Source organism: Cotesia typhae, unplaced genomic scaffold (assembly GCF_013202065.1).
Source record: "Cotesia typhae breed Kobodo isofemale line unplaced genomic scaffold, CoteBio_Ctyphae contig_69, whole genome shotgun sequence".
Classification (NCBI taxonomy): domain Eukaryota; kingdom Metazoa; phylum Arthropoda; class Insecta; order Hymenoptera; family Braconidae; genus Cotesia; species Cotesia typhae.
Genome location: NW_027423763.1, coordinates 554,734 through 571,839, shown reverse-complemented (window position 1 = coordinate 571,839; position 17,106 = coordinate 554,734). Strand labels below are relative to the sequence as shown.

At 30.8% G+C, this 17,106-nt stretch overlaps 1 protein-coding gene across 2 annotated transcripts in view; it reads right to left on the bottom strand.

Moving 5' to 3' along the window:
* The window catches only part of LOC141532842 (ubiquitin carboxyl-terminal hydrolase 48), a 44,073-nt gene that overhangs the window by 21,151 nt on the left and 5,816 nt on the right, over positions 1-17,106 (bottom strand). For both annotated transcript variants that reach the window (XM_074251381.1, XM_074251382.1), the window contains exons 5-6: positions 7,745-7,843; positions 5,447-5,553 (exon numbers count right to left, since the gene is read on the bottom strand). In XM_074251381.1, coding sequence (XP_074107482.1) covers positions 5,447-5,553; positions 7,745-7,843 — 206 coding nt within the window. The remainder of the gene's footprint in view (positions 1-5,446; positions 5,554-7,744; positions 7,844-17,106) is intronic.

The following is a 17,106-nucleotide window of genomic DNA, read 5'->3' as shown; positions in this document are numbered from 1 at the left end:
ACTCGAAAGTTATGAATGAATATTGTAATATCAGCTCTTATAACACAGTCACGTGTGTCGCTAACGTCTTTTCAATTTTGATGGAAGACCTATCAATAAAATATTCTCAATAAATCCTCGAATTTATCCCAAGATTTAATAAAGTCCAAAAAAATCAAAAGCTTGAACGAATTTTGCGTCCACGACCTCTGACAATTTTTGACAGTGGCAATTATTAATCACCTGAGAATAAAAATAACAACAACGAAAACCAGCGAAATAAGCCAAACAAAATAAAAGGGAATTCGGTCGAATGCCTTTAGGCACGGAGACAATTCTCTTTCTATCTAACCGTGACGACTATCCTTATATTCATCACATATATAAATTTTTTTAGTTGTTATTTTGTTCTTTTCTTCGTTGTTTTCCCTTTTCGTCCATTTCAGTTTCCCCTCGATTCGCTTAGTCCTCACACACATAGACAGACACACACACTCGATTCCGCTTAATTCTCTCGAGGATTTTCGGCCTCGCCGGATATGGCTGGCTCGTGGTTAGTGTCCTTCATTCCCTGTGTAATCTGTCTTCGTCTTGGGACACTTGGCATTGGTTATTTTGTAGCTCTGTTTCAACTCCTAAGGCCTCTTATCCTTCCTCACTTTACTCGATCACTTACATTATACACAACGACAGGCTGAGGACTGCAGGAGCATCATCATACGATTGTCATCAAGGAGACAAGACAGAAGTGGACGAGCAAGACTTGGCTTGGCCCCTTGGTCCAAAAAAATGCCCGGATTTTTTGATTTATTGTTCTTAATTAGTTGAACAATTCTACGGGAATTGGTAATTATCTTGGCAGGACTTGTGTGTCCTTTGGATAACGCATTTAATTTTCTCAAACAGAAGGCCACAGGTGCATTTATTTAATCATCCGTCAAATTGATTGATTAATGATTAATTAATTATTTTATTCATCTGATTCTAAGCCTGGGTATGTGATTTTACTCGTTGCAATCTTGTATTAGTTAAGTTGTGAGAATGATTAATTTATTGAATGGATTAGGAGAGGATGAGAGTCAAAAGGGACAAGTTGATTTCTGGCGGTGGGTCACCGCACACTGAATCAAGCGATATCGGGGGATACTAATCTACAAATTTGTGTTCTAAATCTAAGCTACCGAGCGAATATTAATTTTCAAAGTATGCCTGAGTGGAATGGTAAGCTATTGCCGAGCCGAGGTTATGGAAGGACGTTTTATCTATCATGCGATTGTTAGTTGGACGCAGTATGACCACTGGTACTTGAGATGTTTTGCGATACTAGAGGTTTACACGCGTGATTTGCGACGACCTAAAGTTTTCATGATTTATTTATGGTTTTAATAAGAAATAATGCTGATGGGAACCCGAGATTTACGGGTTGTCTGCTCGAGGATTTTGTTTTGATAATTTATTGTTTATGGTTTCCGATGTTTTTGTCTTTCAAGAGGTATAGTTTCAGAAAGCTGGGAATATTTCATAAAAAGTGTTAAATAACTATGAAAATTGATTTTTTTTTTTTTCAATAATTTGTTATAATTTTAAAATTTGGAATCTTACATTTTTAGAAAAATTTATCAGTCTTAAGAAAAATATGAACTAAAAATTGTTTGGAAAAAAACTGAATTTTTTTTCTGTCTTCTGCGCGTTTTTTCATAGTTCAAAAATATGGTCTTCAGTCAGAATAACAAAATTATTAAATAAACAAGAAATTTTTTTGGATTGAAAATTTTTACGGCAAATAATGCATTAGTAGACACAGCTTATTATTTTAATGTATATAAGTAAATACAATTTTTTATTAGAATAACTGAATACTATTAATAATTACTGTGTGCTTTCTTTCAAAATTTTGATGAAAAATATATTTAATTGTCAACGTTTATTTACTAGGAAACTTACAAGTTACTATTATTAAAAATTTTGTCGTTGAAAAAGTAAATTTCGGTTTTCAGACTTTGAGTTAAAATATCAACACTATGATCGTTAAATTGAGAAAATTTTTTACTGAATAAAATTTTTATGAGAACAGAAAATCTATTTTTCGAGAAAAATCATCTATGCTAATTATAATTACATGTAATTTGTATTATCTACCATTAATGTTTGTCCGTGATTAATTGTAATAAAAATATTTGTTTACTTCCAACCTCACGACTTGATGTAAGTGATTGACACAAATATAAATCAATCGTTCAATAATTATTCATTATTTATTGAAAAGCATATATTTTTGAGAAATAAATAGATATCTCCCCAAAAGATGCGGTGTTTTTATTAATTAGTATTGTCTTTAAGCAAGTTGCCGGCTCCTTTGTACAAGAGAAAATTTACTTGAAAAAAAATGTTGATCTTGTTTTGAAAATAATCAAATCCTTTAAAGAGTCAAATCCTTGAGTCGAGAAGTTTGTATTGATCCAAGACATAAATTATCGATTTAAAAACCAATTTCTCGAATAAGTAGAAATGAATACTTATAAACAGAAGTAAAATGATTATAAATAATAAGCGATCCATTAATAACAAGTTGGTAGCTAATAAGATTCTAAAGAAGGTTTCTACGACAATTTGTTCTCGAGTTATGAGAAAAAAAAACTAGAGTAATAAAAAATGCTCTTTGATCACGGTTTTTTCTTTGGTCTTCTAAATACAAAAATAAATTTCATTTTCATTCACTACAATTTATGAATGTACGGCAATAAAGAGTCGAAAAACAAAACAAAAAAAGTAAATAAAAGAATACCAGCCCGTAAGACTGAATCACATGTAATTTACCTTTTTGAAATTAGATCCGCACTGTAGGAAATCAAATTGGATATACCGTCATCTCGTTCATTCACATTCTCACTCATCTCATTTAAGTTTATTCCAGCCGTTAAAATTTATCAAGCGATTTTTCAGGCTCTCTGGCACACGATATACGAGCAGGCCTCTGCTCAGATCCAAAAACAAAAAGTATAAAGAAATAACTTTCTAATTCTTGAATGGAAGGATCACTATAAAACAGAAATGTCATAGGAAGGACGTTAGATGTTAGATAAAATTAGCGCTTCAGGAGTTTTAGTCCTCTCTTTTTCTGCTCCTTCTATTCTTTTCAAAAAGGGAAAGAGGAAAAAGACTTGGAAAAATGAGAATCTAGTCAGCAGATGGAGTGGTTGGCTGAGATGTCAACAGACAAGATCCCTCTTGGACCGTGAAAAGACAACGGGGGGTTAGCTTTTCCTCGAGGATTAAATGGAGCGCCTAGATGACCGATGCTCAGCACAGGAGGGATCCCACCGACGCGGCTTGTCGAGGGTGAAAAACAAGATAAAACAAAACTAAAGCTCGTTTAGCAGCTCGATCCCAACACTATTAATGCTTACAGTTTATATCTAATTATAATCCAAAATTATAAGTATTTTTCAATTTTTTACAACTTCCAAAAAAAATTTTTAAGCTAAAAATTTCAAAGTTTCGAAAAAAAAAAAAAATTAATTAAAAATTTTCTGAGACAAAAACAGTCAAGAAAAAATAGAATTTTTGCAACTAATAAATGATAAAGTACTTGATAATGATAATACTTGAATATCAAAGTACCTTTACGTAAAAGGTTTAATTTAGAGGGATAAGAAGCTTAACTTGTGAACTTTGTTGTGGTAACGAAGACATTCACTAAGACGTTTGACGAAAACCACAGTTACCTTCTATTGTATTTTACTTATAAAAATTATTTTTAAGGCAATTAATATAATACTAAGATAAGTACAAAAATGGGTAACGAAAATAAATAGTCACCATGTGACGAACAAAAAAGAAAAAACACTTGTACGTGTAATGTACATCTTCATTTTGCAGAAACGAGCTTTTTTCATGAGTTTTTGCCGTTTCTACAAGACAAGGCTTTAGGGTAGTGATTGATACTGAACTCAGTCTGTGCGTAATGTGGCCCAGAGTTTTCGTACCGAAGAACCCTAAAAGCTTCCACTGTACCCAAAACATCAACCAAAACACTCGGAATACTAAAAACAAATGTTTGCTCATTACTTTATTGTCTGTCGCCAAATTGAGATTTTTCATTAAAACCACTAACAATTTGTTATGATTTCATAACTCTCCCTGCCGGAAATTTTCACTTTTGGCTTTGAATAATGTTGCGTCAGTGTGGATTAAAATTTTGAATTTTTACGTCGTAATTTAGGTATTACAGAAAATCGCAGAGGATTTGAATATATTTTTGCAATATCAGGCGCAGATATTATTGAGTATAATCCAAGATTATACTGAGTATAATCCAAGATTCTACTGAGTATAATTTAAATTTGCTATGAAAAATGGTCAATTATTGTTTGTCACACAATCAATAAACTCGCTTACTATATTAAAATTGTGAAAAAAAAAAAAAAATATCGATTCATTAAAAAGTAAAGAAAAGTAAAATTAAAGTGTCGGAGAGTGCAAGTTACTTAGCAATTCAAATATTTTGTATTCCTTAAAGCCCACGGTTCGTTCAGTGATAGTAGCTTGTGACAAATGTAGCAAAAAATAACGTACACCAAAAGACAGACAAGACAATGGGATGTTTAGAGATTGCCGTTAACTGTTTGTCTTAAAAAAAAAAAAAAAACAAATATAAATATAAATTCAAGGTATCGGAGAAGTCTGTCCGTTCCCTTTTGTCGAGTTTTAATGGCAAGTTGGCAAGTTGGCAAGTAAGATTCAAACTTCTTCACTTGTTTCAAATTTCTTCTCATTGAATTGTCCTCGGAATAATAAAAAAAGCACCAGACAAATGAAGACTACCGGGCAATTTGCCTGCATAACAAGCTCTTATCGTCTCAAAACAGAATCGCGTTTTATTTGAATTCTTTTGTTTTTTTTTTCTTATTCTTATTTTTTGGGCTAGTTTTTTTAAATGATTGTATGCAGAAGATGTTTTATGCTGTAAGTTAGTAAATAACGAATGACAAAAGAAGCTAAGAGAGCCATCAACTGTCTTAACTCAGTGTATCAAATGTCCTTTTATTTATTTACTCGTTTTTACCGACATTTAAAGTTTGCGGTTAATTTTAAAGACGTTAATTAATGAACCTTTTTATGGGTTTATGGGGAATGGATTTATGTTAATTGTCGGCTAATGTCTTGGAGCATTATCATGCTCGTTTAAGTACATCAGACACGGGAAAAAGATAAAAGAGTGTACTCTTAGTCCAGTATGCTAAGTGTATGCTTCCGAGTATCATGAGTAGTTTCCTTTCTGGTATGCTGCGTTGAAGGACCGGGACCGAAACCGGGGCGCTTGAGGACTTTATTCACCCTCAATTTACATAATGATAATGATAGTACTATTTGTTTGAGAGTTTTATCCCTTAGACTTCGGTAAGGTAATTCAAATATGGAAATTGTTTTAGTTTATTAATTGAAACAGCTTTGATGCTGTACTTACCCGGCACTGTTTCGAAATTGTTGTTGGAAAACTTGATCTTGATCTCACAGTCAGTTCGATAGAACTCCGATAGTTTTTTCCATTCTTCCGAAGAGACTACGTTGAACCTATTTAATTAATTAATTAATTAATTAAATAATTGTAAAATAATATCTATATATAAATGTAATGAAAAAACAAAAATTTCAACGCTTATGACATGTTTAAAAGAAATTTTGGTTTTTAAATAAATAAAAAAAAATGTTTAAAAAAATTATTCCGTGAACGTCCGGCTATCAAATGTATGTATGAAAACTATTGTGTAAAGTTTCTGTACTTAGATACTTATATAAAATTTTTTGGGTTTGCGCTTGTGAGAAAAAATGTCAACAATGCGCAGCCTAGCGGAAACTCGAAAAACTATTTGATAATTTTTAATAAATTACTACTCTGTTGAATTTGATATTAACAAAAGAAACGATAGTCGTTTAAATAAATAAAAAAATGTTTAAAAAAATTATTCCGTGGACGTCCGGCTGTCAAATGTATGTATGAAAACTATTGTGTAATGTTTCTGTACTTAGATACATATATAAAATTTTTTGGGTTTGCGCTTGTGAGAAAAAATGTCAACAGTGCGCCACCTAGCGGAAACTTAAAAACTATTTGATAATTTTTAATCAGTTACTTCTCTGTTGAATTTGATATTTATAAAAGTAACAATAGTCGTTTTACTTGAAATAATAATAATAAAATAAAATAATTTAATGATCACAGAAATGGATATTTACTTAGTTTGAATAATGTTACTAGATACAGATGCATAAAGTAATATGAGAAATATATTATCTAGACCATGGTTCAGTAAAATAGTCTCGTAGTACACTTCTGTGGAATTCACGATTTCGTGGTATAATCACCCGTAAGTTTTTGCTCCGACTTGCCCTTAATTATACCGCAAATTAGAAATTTCTTGCCGTTAACTAACATCAACCCCTTTCGGACGCTCTCTCAAAAGTTATCGTATCAACGTCTGTGTAATCACGAGTTTAAAATCGATTCTATTAAAACAACAATTTGTTTTTTACATTCATTTTAAAGCAAACAAAAATAATGGAATCATTATTAAATATAAGTGAAGGAATAATAATGCGATTGAATAATTTAGTATGAACGATAATTATACCGTCAAATTAATTTCAATTCAACGCAACCTGTGCGTCGGTCTAATTTGAATTTCCCCTGTCAGTTGTGTTGCCGCTGCAAGAAACGTATCACGGTGTCACTATTTTCCCTAACGTTCAAATAATACGCTCAATGAAAAAGCTCAACAAATAAACAAAAATACGCTGATGAAAAATTATATTTCAATCAAGGGTAAAAAAGTGCGTTATGAATATTCAAAAGTTGTGGAATATGTCGTTAATAGCAGACATAACTGATGGGGAAAATTTTTAAACTGTGAATAAATCAGAATTTTATTCGTCGAATAAAATTCGTATGAAATAAAAAATAAGTGGAATTTTAGACTAAATAATGGCAATAAAAAAATTCCAGACATAAAAATTAAAAAAACAAAAAAAAGCGCTATTTTTTAAAATTAATTTGTTTGTTTTAAAGACTCGGAAAAAATACTAAAATTTTTAGAGATTTTTTTTTCAAAAATTTCCACGGTGAAGAATAAATTAAACTTCACTAGGATAGTGAATAAATAAATATTAGGATAAATAAATATTTATGAACGACTAATAAATATTCATCGTAATAAGTCATTAATCAAACATCAATAAAAATAAGTTATTTAAAATATTAACAGGCGATCGACGAGACATTTTGTTTACAATTTCAGGCTCCTCAAGTCCAATTGATATCATTAGTATCTTATCACAGTGCGTTACGAGTTGTTTTTGAGTTATCATAATCATAAATAACGTTGATAAAAAATGGAAAAATTCAAGTGTCAGTCGGATAATATGCAGAAAAAAAATGACTTTTTAACGGTTGAAACCGGGTACAGGACTGAAGTTAGACGGGGGTGAATGAAAGAGCGAGAGAGAAAGTTACTTGAGGGACGGTATCTTAAGCAGATAGTGGACAATGGCTTAGCATAATGGTGAGAGGGTCGAATGCCAGTGGCCTCGGGGCGTGTGGTTGACATTTTCGCGTATCCATCACCAGCTAAGTCCCTTCATGAGGAGTGAAAGGCGTGCCACCATGAGTATAAGCATAAGGCATAAGGTCACAAACGTTTTCAGGGAAACAAACTTAAAAAATAGCTGGAAGAAATGAAATATTGAAATTATTTGACGGGCTACTTACATTTCGCTGGACAGAAACGGCTTGTGCATGAAACCCTTGTGGTTTGGACAGAGTAGGTTAGTGTTGTGGATTTCCGTCGGTGGATTCCTGCCACTACTTCTGCAAAATATTAAAACGAAGGGATTTAATTCGATTAAAATTATTTTGAAGCAAGAAGAAATTTTCTTGGCTCAAGAAATTTATCCTGTCTCAAGAAACTTTGACTTCATTCAAGAAATTTTCAATCTTCTTTGATATTTTTTTGAGCCAAGAAAATTTACACTCCAGTCAAGATTTTTTTTTTTTTTTTCAGTACCACTTTTTTACTCAAAATAAGTCAAACTAATTAAAATAAATAATTTTAAGTAAAAATGTACACAGAAAAAAAATTTTCACTTGAGTCAAGAAAATTGTAAGGAAGACCGAAATTATTTTGGAGCAAGAAGAAATTTTTTCTTTTTTTTTTTTTCTGTGAATAAATATAATTTATTTAGAATAAAAAAATCATTTATAAAACTGCAACAAAAAATATTGATGGGTAAAAAAAATTTTTTTCTCCCAAATAAATGACTAAAAATTCTGTTACTAAATCATTTTATTACTCCATACTAAATCCTTCTATCAGTGAATGAGTTTAAATTTTTAATGGCGGATGATGGGATTCTTGATACAAGATGAGAACGCGAATCACGGATCAGAATTGGACGTCAAGAAAAGAAGACAGTTTGAGGGGAAAATTATTGATTGACAGGATAAATGATCATGTGTGACCCAGAATCAAGTCAGTCCATGATGATGCTAGATGCTGTTCCTTCGGGACATTTATGTGTGACGAGTAAGCAGGACAGAATACGTGACATTTAAGCTTCCCGGTGGTGGTTTAACAGGCGGAGATGGGGAGTGGAGCAGAGAATTTTTTCCGGGGGGACAAGAGTCACGGGATAATCGGGGGTTGTGCATCATTTTTCACATACCACGAAGGGGCGGACCGTTTTTGTGCTCCCTTAGCGACTACCGTGAGCCAGATAATGTCCTTAAAGGAGGATATCTCCGGCTAAGTGAACAAACAGGTATATGATTAGAAAAATTTTCTCTGCATGGAAATTACCCTCCAGCTGATGTATTGTTAGCATTTACCCTTAGATCAATCTGGATTAATAGTAGGGCTTGGTTAGATTTAAACTAATTTTAGGAAACGACCAACGATCATTAAATTGAAGAAATTAAATTTATATTGCCGTACATTCATAAATTGTAGTGAATGAAAATGAAATTTATTTTTGTATTTAGAAGACCAAAGAAAAAACCGTGATCAAAGAGCATTTTTTATTACTCTAGTTTTTTTTTCTCATAACTCGAGAACAAATTGTCGTAGAAACCTTCTTTAGAATCTTATTAGCTACCAACTTGTTATTAATGGATCGCTTATTATTTATAATCATTTTACTTCTGTTTATAAGTATTCATTTCTACTTATTCGAGAAATTGGTTTTTAAATCGATAATTTATGTCTTGGATCAATACAAACTTCTCGACTCAAGGATTTGACTCTTTAAAGGATTTGATTATTTTCAAAACAAGATCAACATTTTTTTTCAAGTAAATTTTCTCTTGTACAAAGGAGCCGGCAACTTGCTTAAAGACAATACTAATTAATAAAAACACCGCATCTTTTGGGGAGATATCTATTTATTTCTCAAAAATATATGCTTTTCAATAAATAATGAATAATTATTGAACGATTGATTTATATTTGTGTCAATCACTTACATCAAGTCGTGAGGTTGGAAGTAAACAAATATTTTTATTACAATTAATCACGGACAAACATTAATGGTAGATAATACAAATTACATGTAATTATAATTAGCATAGATGATTTTTCTCGAAAAATAGATTTTCTGTTCTCATAAAAATTTTATTCAGTAAAAAATTTTTCTCAATTTAACGATCATAGTGTTGATATTTTAACTCAAAGTCTGAAAACCGAAATTTACTTTTTCAACGACAAAATTTTTAATAATAGTAACTTGTAAGTTTCCTAGTAAATAAACGTTGACAATTAAATATATTTTTCATCAAAATTTTGAAAGAAAGCACACAGTACTTATTAATAGTATTCAGTTATTCTAATAAAAAATTGTATTTACTTATATACATTAAAATAATAAGCTGTGTCTACTAATGCATTATCTGCCGTAAAAATTTTCAATCCAAAAAAATTTCTTGTTTATTTAATAATTTTGTTATTCTGACTGAAGAACATATTTTTGAACTATGAAAAAACGCGCAGAAGACAAAAAAAAATTCAGTTTTTTTCCAAACAATTTTTAGTTCATATTTTCCTTAAGACTGATAAATTTTTCTGAAAATGTAAGATTCCAAATTTCCAAATGTTTTTTTTTGTACATTTTTTTTTAAATCAAGTTAGCTTTTTATGATCATCATATTGGCATTTTGTCTATCATGAGGTCTTGAATAAAAAAAAAAAAGACACCATCCAATACGATTGAGTGACACATAATTTTTTACGTTTTCTAATACGCTAGATTCTCTAGCCCAAGGTGATAAAAAAAAGCAAGGAGAAGTTTATTAATAAAAGACAATTTCCACCGAATGACAGAGATCCCTTTGAGGCGCTAGCAGCGCATACAGTCCGCATGCTTTAGCTAAAAATATAAAAGCTTCGCAGGAAAGGGGATGAGCAAATACTAATAAATATAGTTCTGTGCTTTTCTCATGAGACAAACGAATGCGTATTAATTATGAGGCTTGTTCAAATATAACGAACAGCAGGAACAAGGTGGACAAGCTACGGGAAACCTCTGGCCCCTTATTATAGTGAGACTAGAAAACAGCAGAGGGTGCCCGAGTATAGGTGGACGCAATGATACTAGCCTTTAACTCTGTGATATTTTTTTAAAATTCAACCCACCACTGCTTCATTGTTTAACTTTCGTCGCGGAATTTTTATCTCCATTCTCTTTTAATTTTTTCTATCGTCCTCTCCAGCTTCGACCACCACTCACACCACTCACTAAATTATTACTCTCCAGAGAATCCAAACACACATATATGAGCTTATATATTTATTAAGCGCGTATATATTTACACTGTTGTGAATTAGCTTGGCTGTTTGCATACTTGATTTATTTAACAATTAAAAAAAATACTCAATACTTGGGTGGCATATTTCTATAATAGTCGAATTAAAAAACGCTGATAAACAACCAAAGAATTGATGTTCCGAACGGGTAAACAAATTCATCGTATTTTTTTTAACTTCACTAAATAATGTTCAAGTTTTTTTAATTTTATACACTTTTTAACGCTTGTATAACATCTTCCGGTAAAAGTTACAAATTGTGCTCAATATTGATTCAAGAAAAATATTTGTAACTGATTCAAACTTACGGAAAATTTTTTTAATTTTCATTTTAAAAAAAATGGCGACTGATTGAAAATTTTCTCACTACTCTTACTGAATTTTTTTTTTTTTTAACTCGGCTAAAAAAATCTTTAAAATAAAAATTTTCTAAATTTCATACGTGCGACGATAACTACATGCTTACTGATTAAAAAGCAATTTGGGTTTTTATTTTCAGATGATCCGTTTTTGAATTATCGAAACGACCGTGGAGGGGGAAATTTTTTCTAGGGCTCTTACGAAATCGTTAATAATTTTGTAATAATTAAATATTTTTTAATAAAAATTTAGGGTAATAATCTTTAATGTATCCTTAATAAAATCAAAAAAATCCGATCCCCAAATTCCTTTATTTTCTCTGTCAAAAAAATTCCCAAAAAAAAAAAAAGGTCGAAATTTTAAAGAAAATAATTTCCACGATCCAGATTCAAGCTTTCTTCCCAAAGGTACTTATTATTTTCCGTGAACAACAGTTTCTAGCTTTACAATGTTAACCCGATAATGCAGCGGTCATTGTCCAAGCTATTGGTGCGTATATATTCCAACACAGAGTGGGCGTTTAGTCAAATGTTTGCCGTCGGGCGTTAAATCAGAGCTACCAGTGAACTTGAGCACGATGTGGAGAATGTCCTCAACGGGATCCCGGCGGCAGCGACGAGGTTGGCTGGTCCCGAGGTCGGAAGACAAATGTCACAACCAAGAAGGGTGACTACTACTAGCTCTACTTCTACAACTCGAACTACGACTACTTATAGGATGATATAAGTTATCTTTCTCGGTTTTCTGGTGCTCGCTCGCTCTTATTTAGCGGGCAGCCAGGCTACGTGAACGTAAATCAAGGCTGGTGATATTAAAAGGCCGCTTATACGCGAAAACATAAGATTTATCTCCAGATAGTGAGATGGTGCGGTTAAAGAGAAGCCAAGAGACTATTTTTCCGTTGGTAAACGAGGACAAAATTTTTTCGGTTTTAGTCTGAACTGAGTAAAAGAATCTGAGAGGACATGCCGGAAGCGTGATGCTCAAGAGGAATAAAAAATCAAAGGAAAGGATGAAAAGTTTGTTTTTCTCGCTTGGATTTTGTTTTTGGCACGTGGGTCCGAGAGTTTCTGGGGTGCGAGTGAGTGGATGATATGAAATATCCCTCGGGCAATTCTCTGTAACCACCTTATATTGAACTACACTAAAATCGAGGGGATGAATTATCGCTCGCTCATAATACGTTTATGTCAATTCAATGTTTTACGTTCGATTGACATTTACTTTTTTTTTTTTTATAGAGTTACAAATTGTTTGAAATCGTGATTTCTTCAGTTACATTGCTTTTTATTCACTAAGTAAACCCGGTATTACCAAAGTCGATTTATAGTCTAGAGTTATATACGATTTTACATGAAAATAATGATTTATATCGAAAAATAAATATGATTAGTAAGTTTCAATGAAAAAAATTATTAATAAGGCATGATTAATTTAAATTTAAATTTTTAGAGAACTAATGAGTGACTAATAAACAGTTTCATTTAAATGGCTCGTAAAAATTTTTTTAACAAAAAAATTATAGCAAGAAAATTTTATTTTTAAATTTCATCTTTAGAAGCTCTGAAAAATTATTAATGACATTTTTATAAATAATTTTCTATGTCTAATTCATTTTTCAAGAAAAATAAAAAAATTGTCTGCTAATTTCAGCCTCATATTTTCTCACATTTATAAAAAAAAAAAAAAAAAAAATTCTAATCATACCTACATGGAGAGAATTTTATATTAACCAAAACAATATTTGTTTGGTGGATTTTTACTATCTTTGATGGTAATAAATTTTATTAAAAGTTAAAACGATAAATATATCAATTTAAATATTACCAAAAAAAATTTTTAAATCAACTACAACTAATCGTAATTGTCCTAAAACTAGGTTTTTAATCATATAAATATTTAATAAATATATACATATATATCAAGCCAATAAATTTAAAATGTAGGTCGTGCTACAGAAGCAGAACGATAACGTTCTTCGAAATCGTTTACCGTTAACGAATCTATTCAAAACCACCATTAAAACAAATAACAATAATAAACGGATTAATTTTTCACACTAAATATTAAGTTTGTAATTAAAATTCCAAAAGAAAACCGCGTAAATGTTTAAAAAGTAATCGACAACAACGGATGTTGAGAATAATCTAACGCATTCCGTGTTCAGCGAAGCATCTATCGATTTCTTGCGGACGCATAACTCAAGCCAATAATTTTTTCTATTGACAACAATTTATTTTTTTCGAGCTATTTGTTTAAAGGCCTGTTGTCACGTATTCTAACACTCTTTTCTTTGGTTCTGAAGATCAAGAAGAAGAAGAAGGTAGCTCGCGGTCAGGATGTCGATTATCAATGCTTTTTGTTCGTTACCTTTTTTTTTTTTTTTTTTTTTTCGATAGTTAAAATTTTTTAAAACTGTAATTAACAGACAATTACAAATTTCCGGTCGAAGAAAATAGATATTTATAGATGACTATATTTATAACAAGGAAATGGATAAATTTTAGTTTTAATTATAATTGTGTACAGATGTTAGAGCTAATCGATAACGCTATGGTGTAAATATTACCCAGTAAAGAAATTCTATTTTTTATTATGCGAGTTTTAATCATGGAAATGTCAATATGTTGAAAATAAAAAATAAAAAAAAAAATAATGGCGCGAAAAATTTAAAATTATTTGAATTTTATTTTAATAAATTTTATTATGAAAAATGAAATTATGCGGCGTGCACTTTTGGATATTTTTTTTTTTTTTAATAAATTTAAGTTAAATTTTCAGTTAAAATTTAATGTAAAATAAAGTAAGTTTAGAGAAATTTTAGTATTAATTTTAACGAAAAACTTTTTGCTATGTAAGTGTAATGTAAGGTAAGAATGAAGAATGAAAATGAGAATAACGTTTTAGAGATACTGAAAACGAAATGGTATAACCTGAAACTGAGAATAGAAGGAAGAGAAATGTGAATAGAAAGAGATACGGTGTCTTGAGTTGAGCTCGCTTTGCCGGAGCACTGATGATAGTTTTTGCCCGGTAAGATTTTTTGCCAAACTCACCCCCACGTAGGGTGGATGATATATGACCGCCCCCCGAGACACTGGCCACCCTTCTCCTTTTCTTCCCCAGCTACCCCGTCGCTCCTCTTTTCCTACCACTACCACCCGCACTAACTATATCTGCAGAAATCATAGCAAATATCCTTTAAAATTATTTAACGCCCGATTGCCTGATCAATAAATTGAATTTTTAAGAATCAAGCAATGAGTTGATATTAAATCAAATTTCCCGATCATGTTCGAGTTTTTCTACTGCAGACGGAAAAAGGATTGGTGATCTTAGAGGAATTAGCAAAGTATCATGTAAAATGTATTTATAGTCTGCTAGTGTAACTTTTTAAGGATACGGGTAAGGTATATATTATTTATTCTGTCATGTACGTATAGGTATAGATATTATATGCAAGGAAGGAGAATCAAAGGAGGGAAGACGCAATGAATCAAGTTATTTAAGGGTAGTTGGATTTCGCGACTCGATGCACGATTGTTACTCTCTTATTTCTTTTATGTTTATCTTCCTTGTCGTTTTTATTGGTATATTACCAGGCTCTCTGTCTACACACTGCTAACTCCAAACTTTAGTACTGATGATTTATTATATTCCTTCCGCATTCTACTATATCATTCCTCGTACTTACAGGATGAAAATTTAAGCAAAATACCCGGAATTTGGTTATATCAATTTTTAAAAAAGTGTAACTGACTTGAAGAAAAAATAAAAACGCTTTTTATCCAATTTTAAGTTAATAAAAAATTATCAAGGCATTTTTTATAAAATCTTAAAAAATTTACTACCAAAAATTTGTCGAAATTTTTCATGGTTTCTAAAAGTTAGTAAAATTAAAAAATGCAACAGAAAAAAATTTGATCAAAAATAAGAGAATTTTTTATCTTAGAAAAAAATTGTGAAAATTAAATTTCTATACAATTTGTTAAAAATCACCAAAATTAAAAAAATTCCCGCCAAGAAAAATTTTAAATTTTTCTTGGCGGGAAATTTAAAAAAAGCTTATTCAAATTTAGTGATTTGATTTTGAATAATCTATTAATTTTTTAATAAATATCGGATATATTCATGTGAAAAAAGGGCAAAGTATAGTTTAATAATCATTTTTGGTTGAAAAACAAGAAATTCTTAAAGCAAAATAATCATTTGTCTTCCAAAATAAATTCTTAGATTAAGAAAACATCTCTTGAGTCAACATAAATTTTCTATGAGTGTACAACTCATATTAACTTATCGTTAATCGCAGGGAAAACATAAACTTTTCTAACCCAGAAAAATATTCTCAACGGTAAGTTAAAAGTAAATATCCGATAAAAATAGCAAATAATTGAATGTCACGCTGTGTTAATAGTATAACAAATGATTAAGTAAAATCTAAGCGGAGATGATAGTTATAATGGTAAATGCATTTCCAAGATCAGCAATCAAGATAAATCAGGCGGATGAATCAAATGAGTTAGAAAAAAGTAGCCGAGTAATATGATGATGGGGTGTGTAGTGTCTGGTCTACCCCGTACCCGTAAGCCAAAGGGTCCTTGTGTATCTAGATTTTCCCATTCATAAAGGAGATGAAAGATGAGAGATGAGGAATGAGGAATGAGGAATGAGGAGGGCAAAAATAATACCGGATGGACATGGATCTACGGTAGAACCAAGACGCGAGTCATGTGTGCATGACGGTGCTCTAATCCAGACAAAGAGTTGATCCGTTGAGCACGTAAATGTCCAGATGGATTACACGCGATGTCATTCTTATTTTTTAGCCCTTTTTTCTATCAATAAAAACCGCAAACCAAACAGCCGTTTATCCTTTTTTAAACGAATTCTTTAATTATTAAAATCGAAATTATTCGATCTTTCTATCTTCCTTAATCATCGCTATCGTCAGTGTCTATTTCAGCATTAACACGGATTGATAAAATTATATGTAAATACAACAAGGTAATTTATCTACTAAAAGTATCCTTAAAAAATCCTCGCCAATTCGTCAACGTCGAAAAGATGGATTTTCAAAAGGATTAGGTATTTGCATAGACAATCGCTCAAGTCTGGCTTTTCTAGCTGTCACGCGACCTTTTTTTTTCCTATTTAATTCCTGTTTTTCACCCTCTTAACTTGCTTAGTAATTAGCCAAGTGTATTGTCCTGAGCGTCTCTATCAAAATGCAAAGTAACATTTTATAGCGTAAAGAAATGCTCGTCTGGCGAGAGTCGGTCATAAAATCCGTACTGATAAAAAAGTTAATATTTAAGAAACAAATCTTTAACTAAAGAGATCTTTTTGAAGATCTTAATCTTCTTGATTTGAGCAGAAAAATTTTTGAACTAATAAATTTTATTTGATTTAAGGAAATTTTATTTGATTCAAGAATTTTTCGTCTTAATTCAAGACAATTACTCTCTTCAAAATTATTTTTTTAGTTCAAGAATTTTTTGTTAATCAATAAAAATATTAATGAAAATTTACTTCTATCGAGATATTTAATTTTTTGGAGCAAGAGAAAAATTTTCTCAAGACAAGAAAATTTACTTCTATCAAGAAATACATTTTTTGGAGCAAAAGACTGAATTTTCTCAAAACAAGAACACTTTCTTGACTTAAATAAATTTTTTTGGATCAAGATACGTATTTCTTAAAGCAAGAAAATTAATTTTTTTGTAATAAGTGAAATGTCTTGTTTCAAAAAAATTTTTTTTTCGCTTAAGAAAATAATTACAAAAAAAAATATTTTTTAATATTTAGAATTTTCTGACGATATACCTTAACAACGAGAACTACCTTAAAAAAAAAGTGATGCGTTTTTTTAAAACAATAATTTTTTTTTTTTTAATTTTGGAAATCAATTAGAAAATTT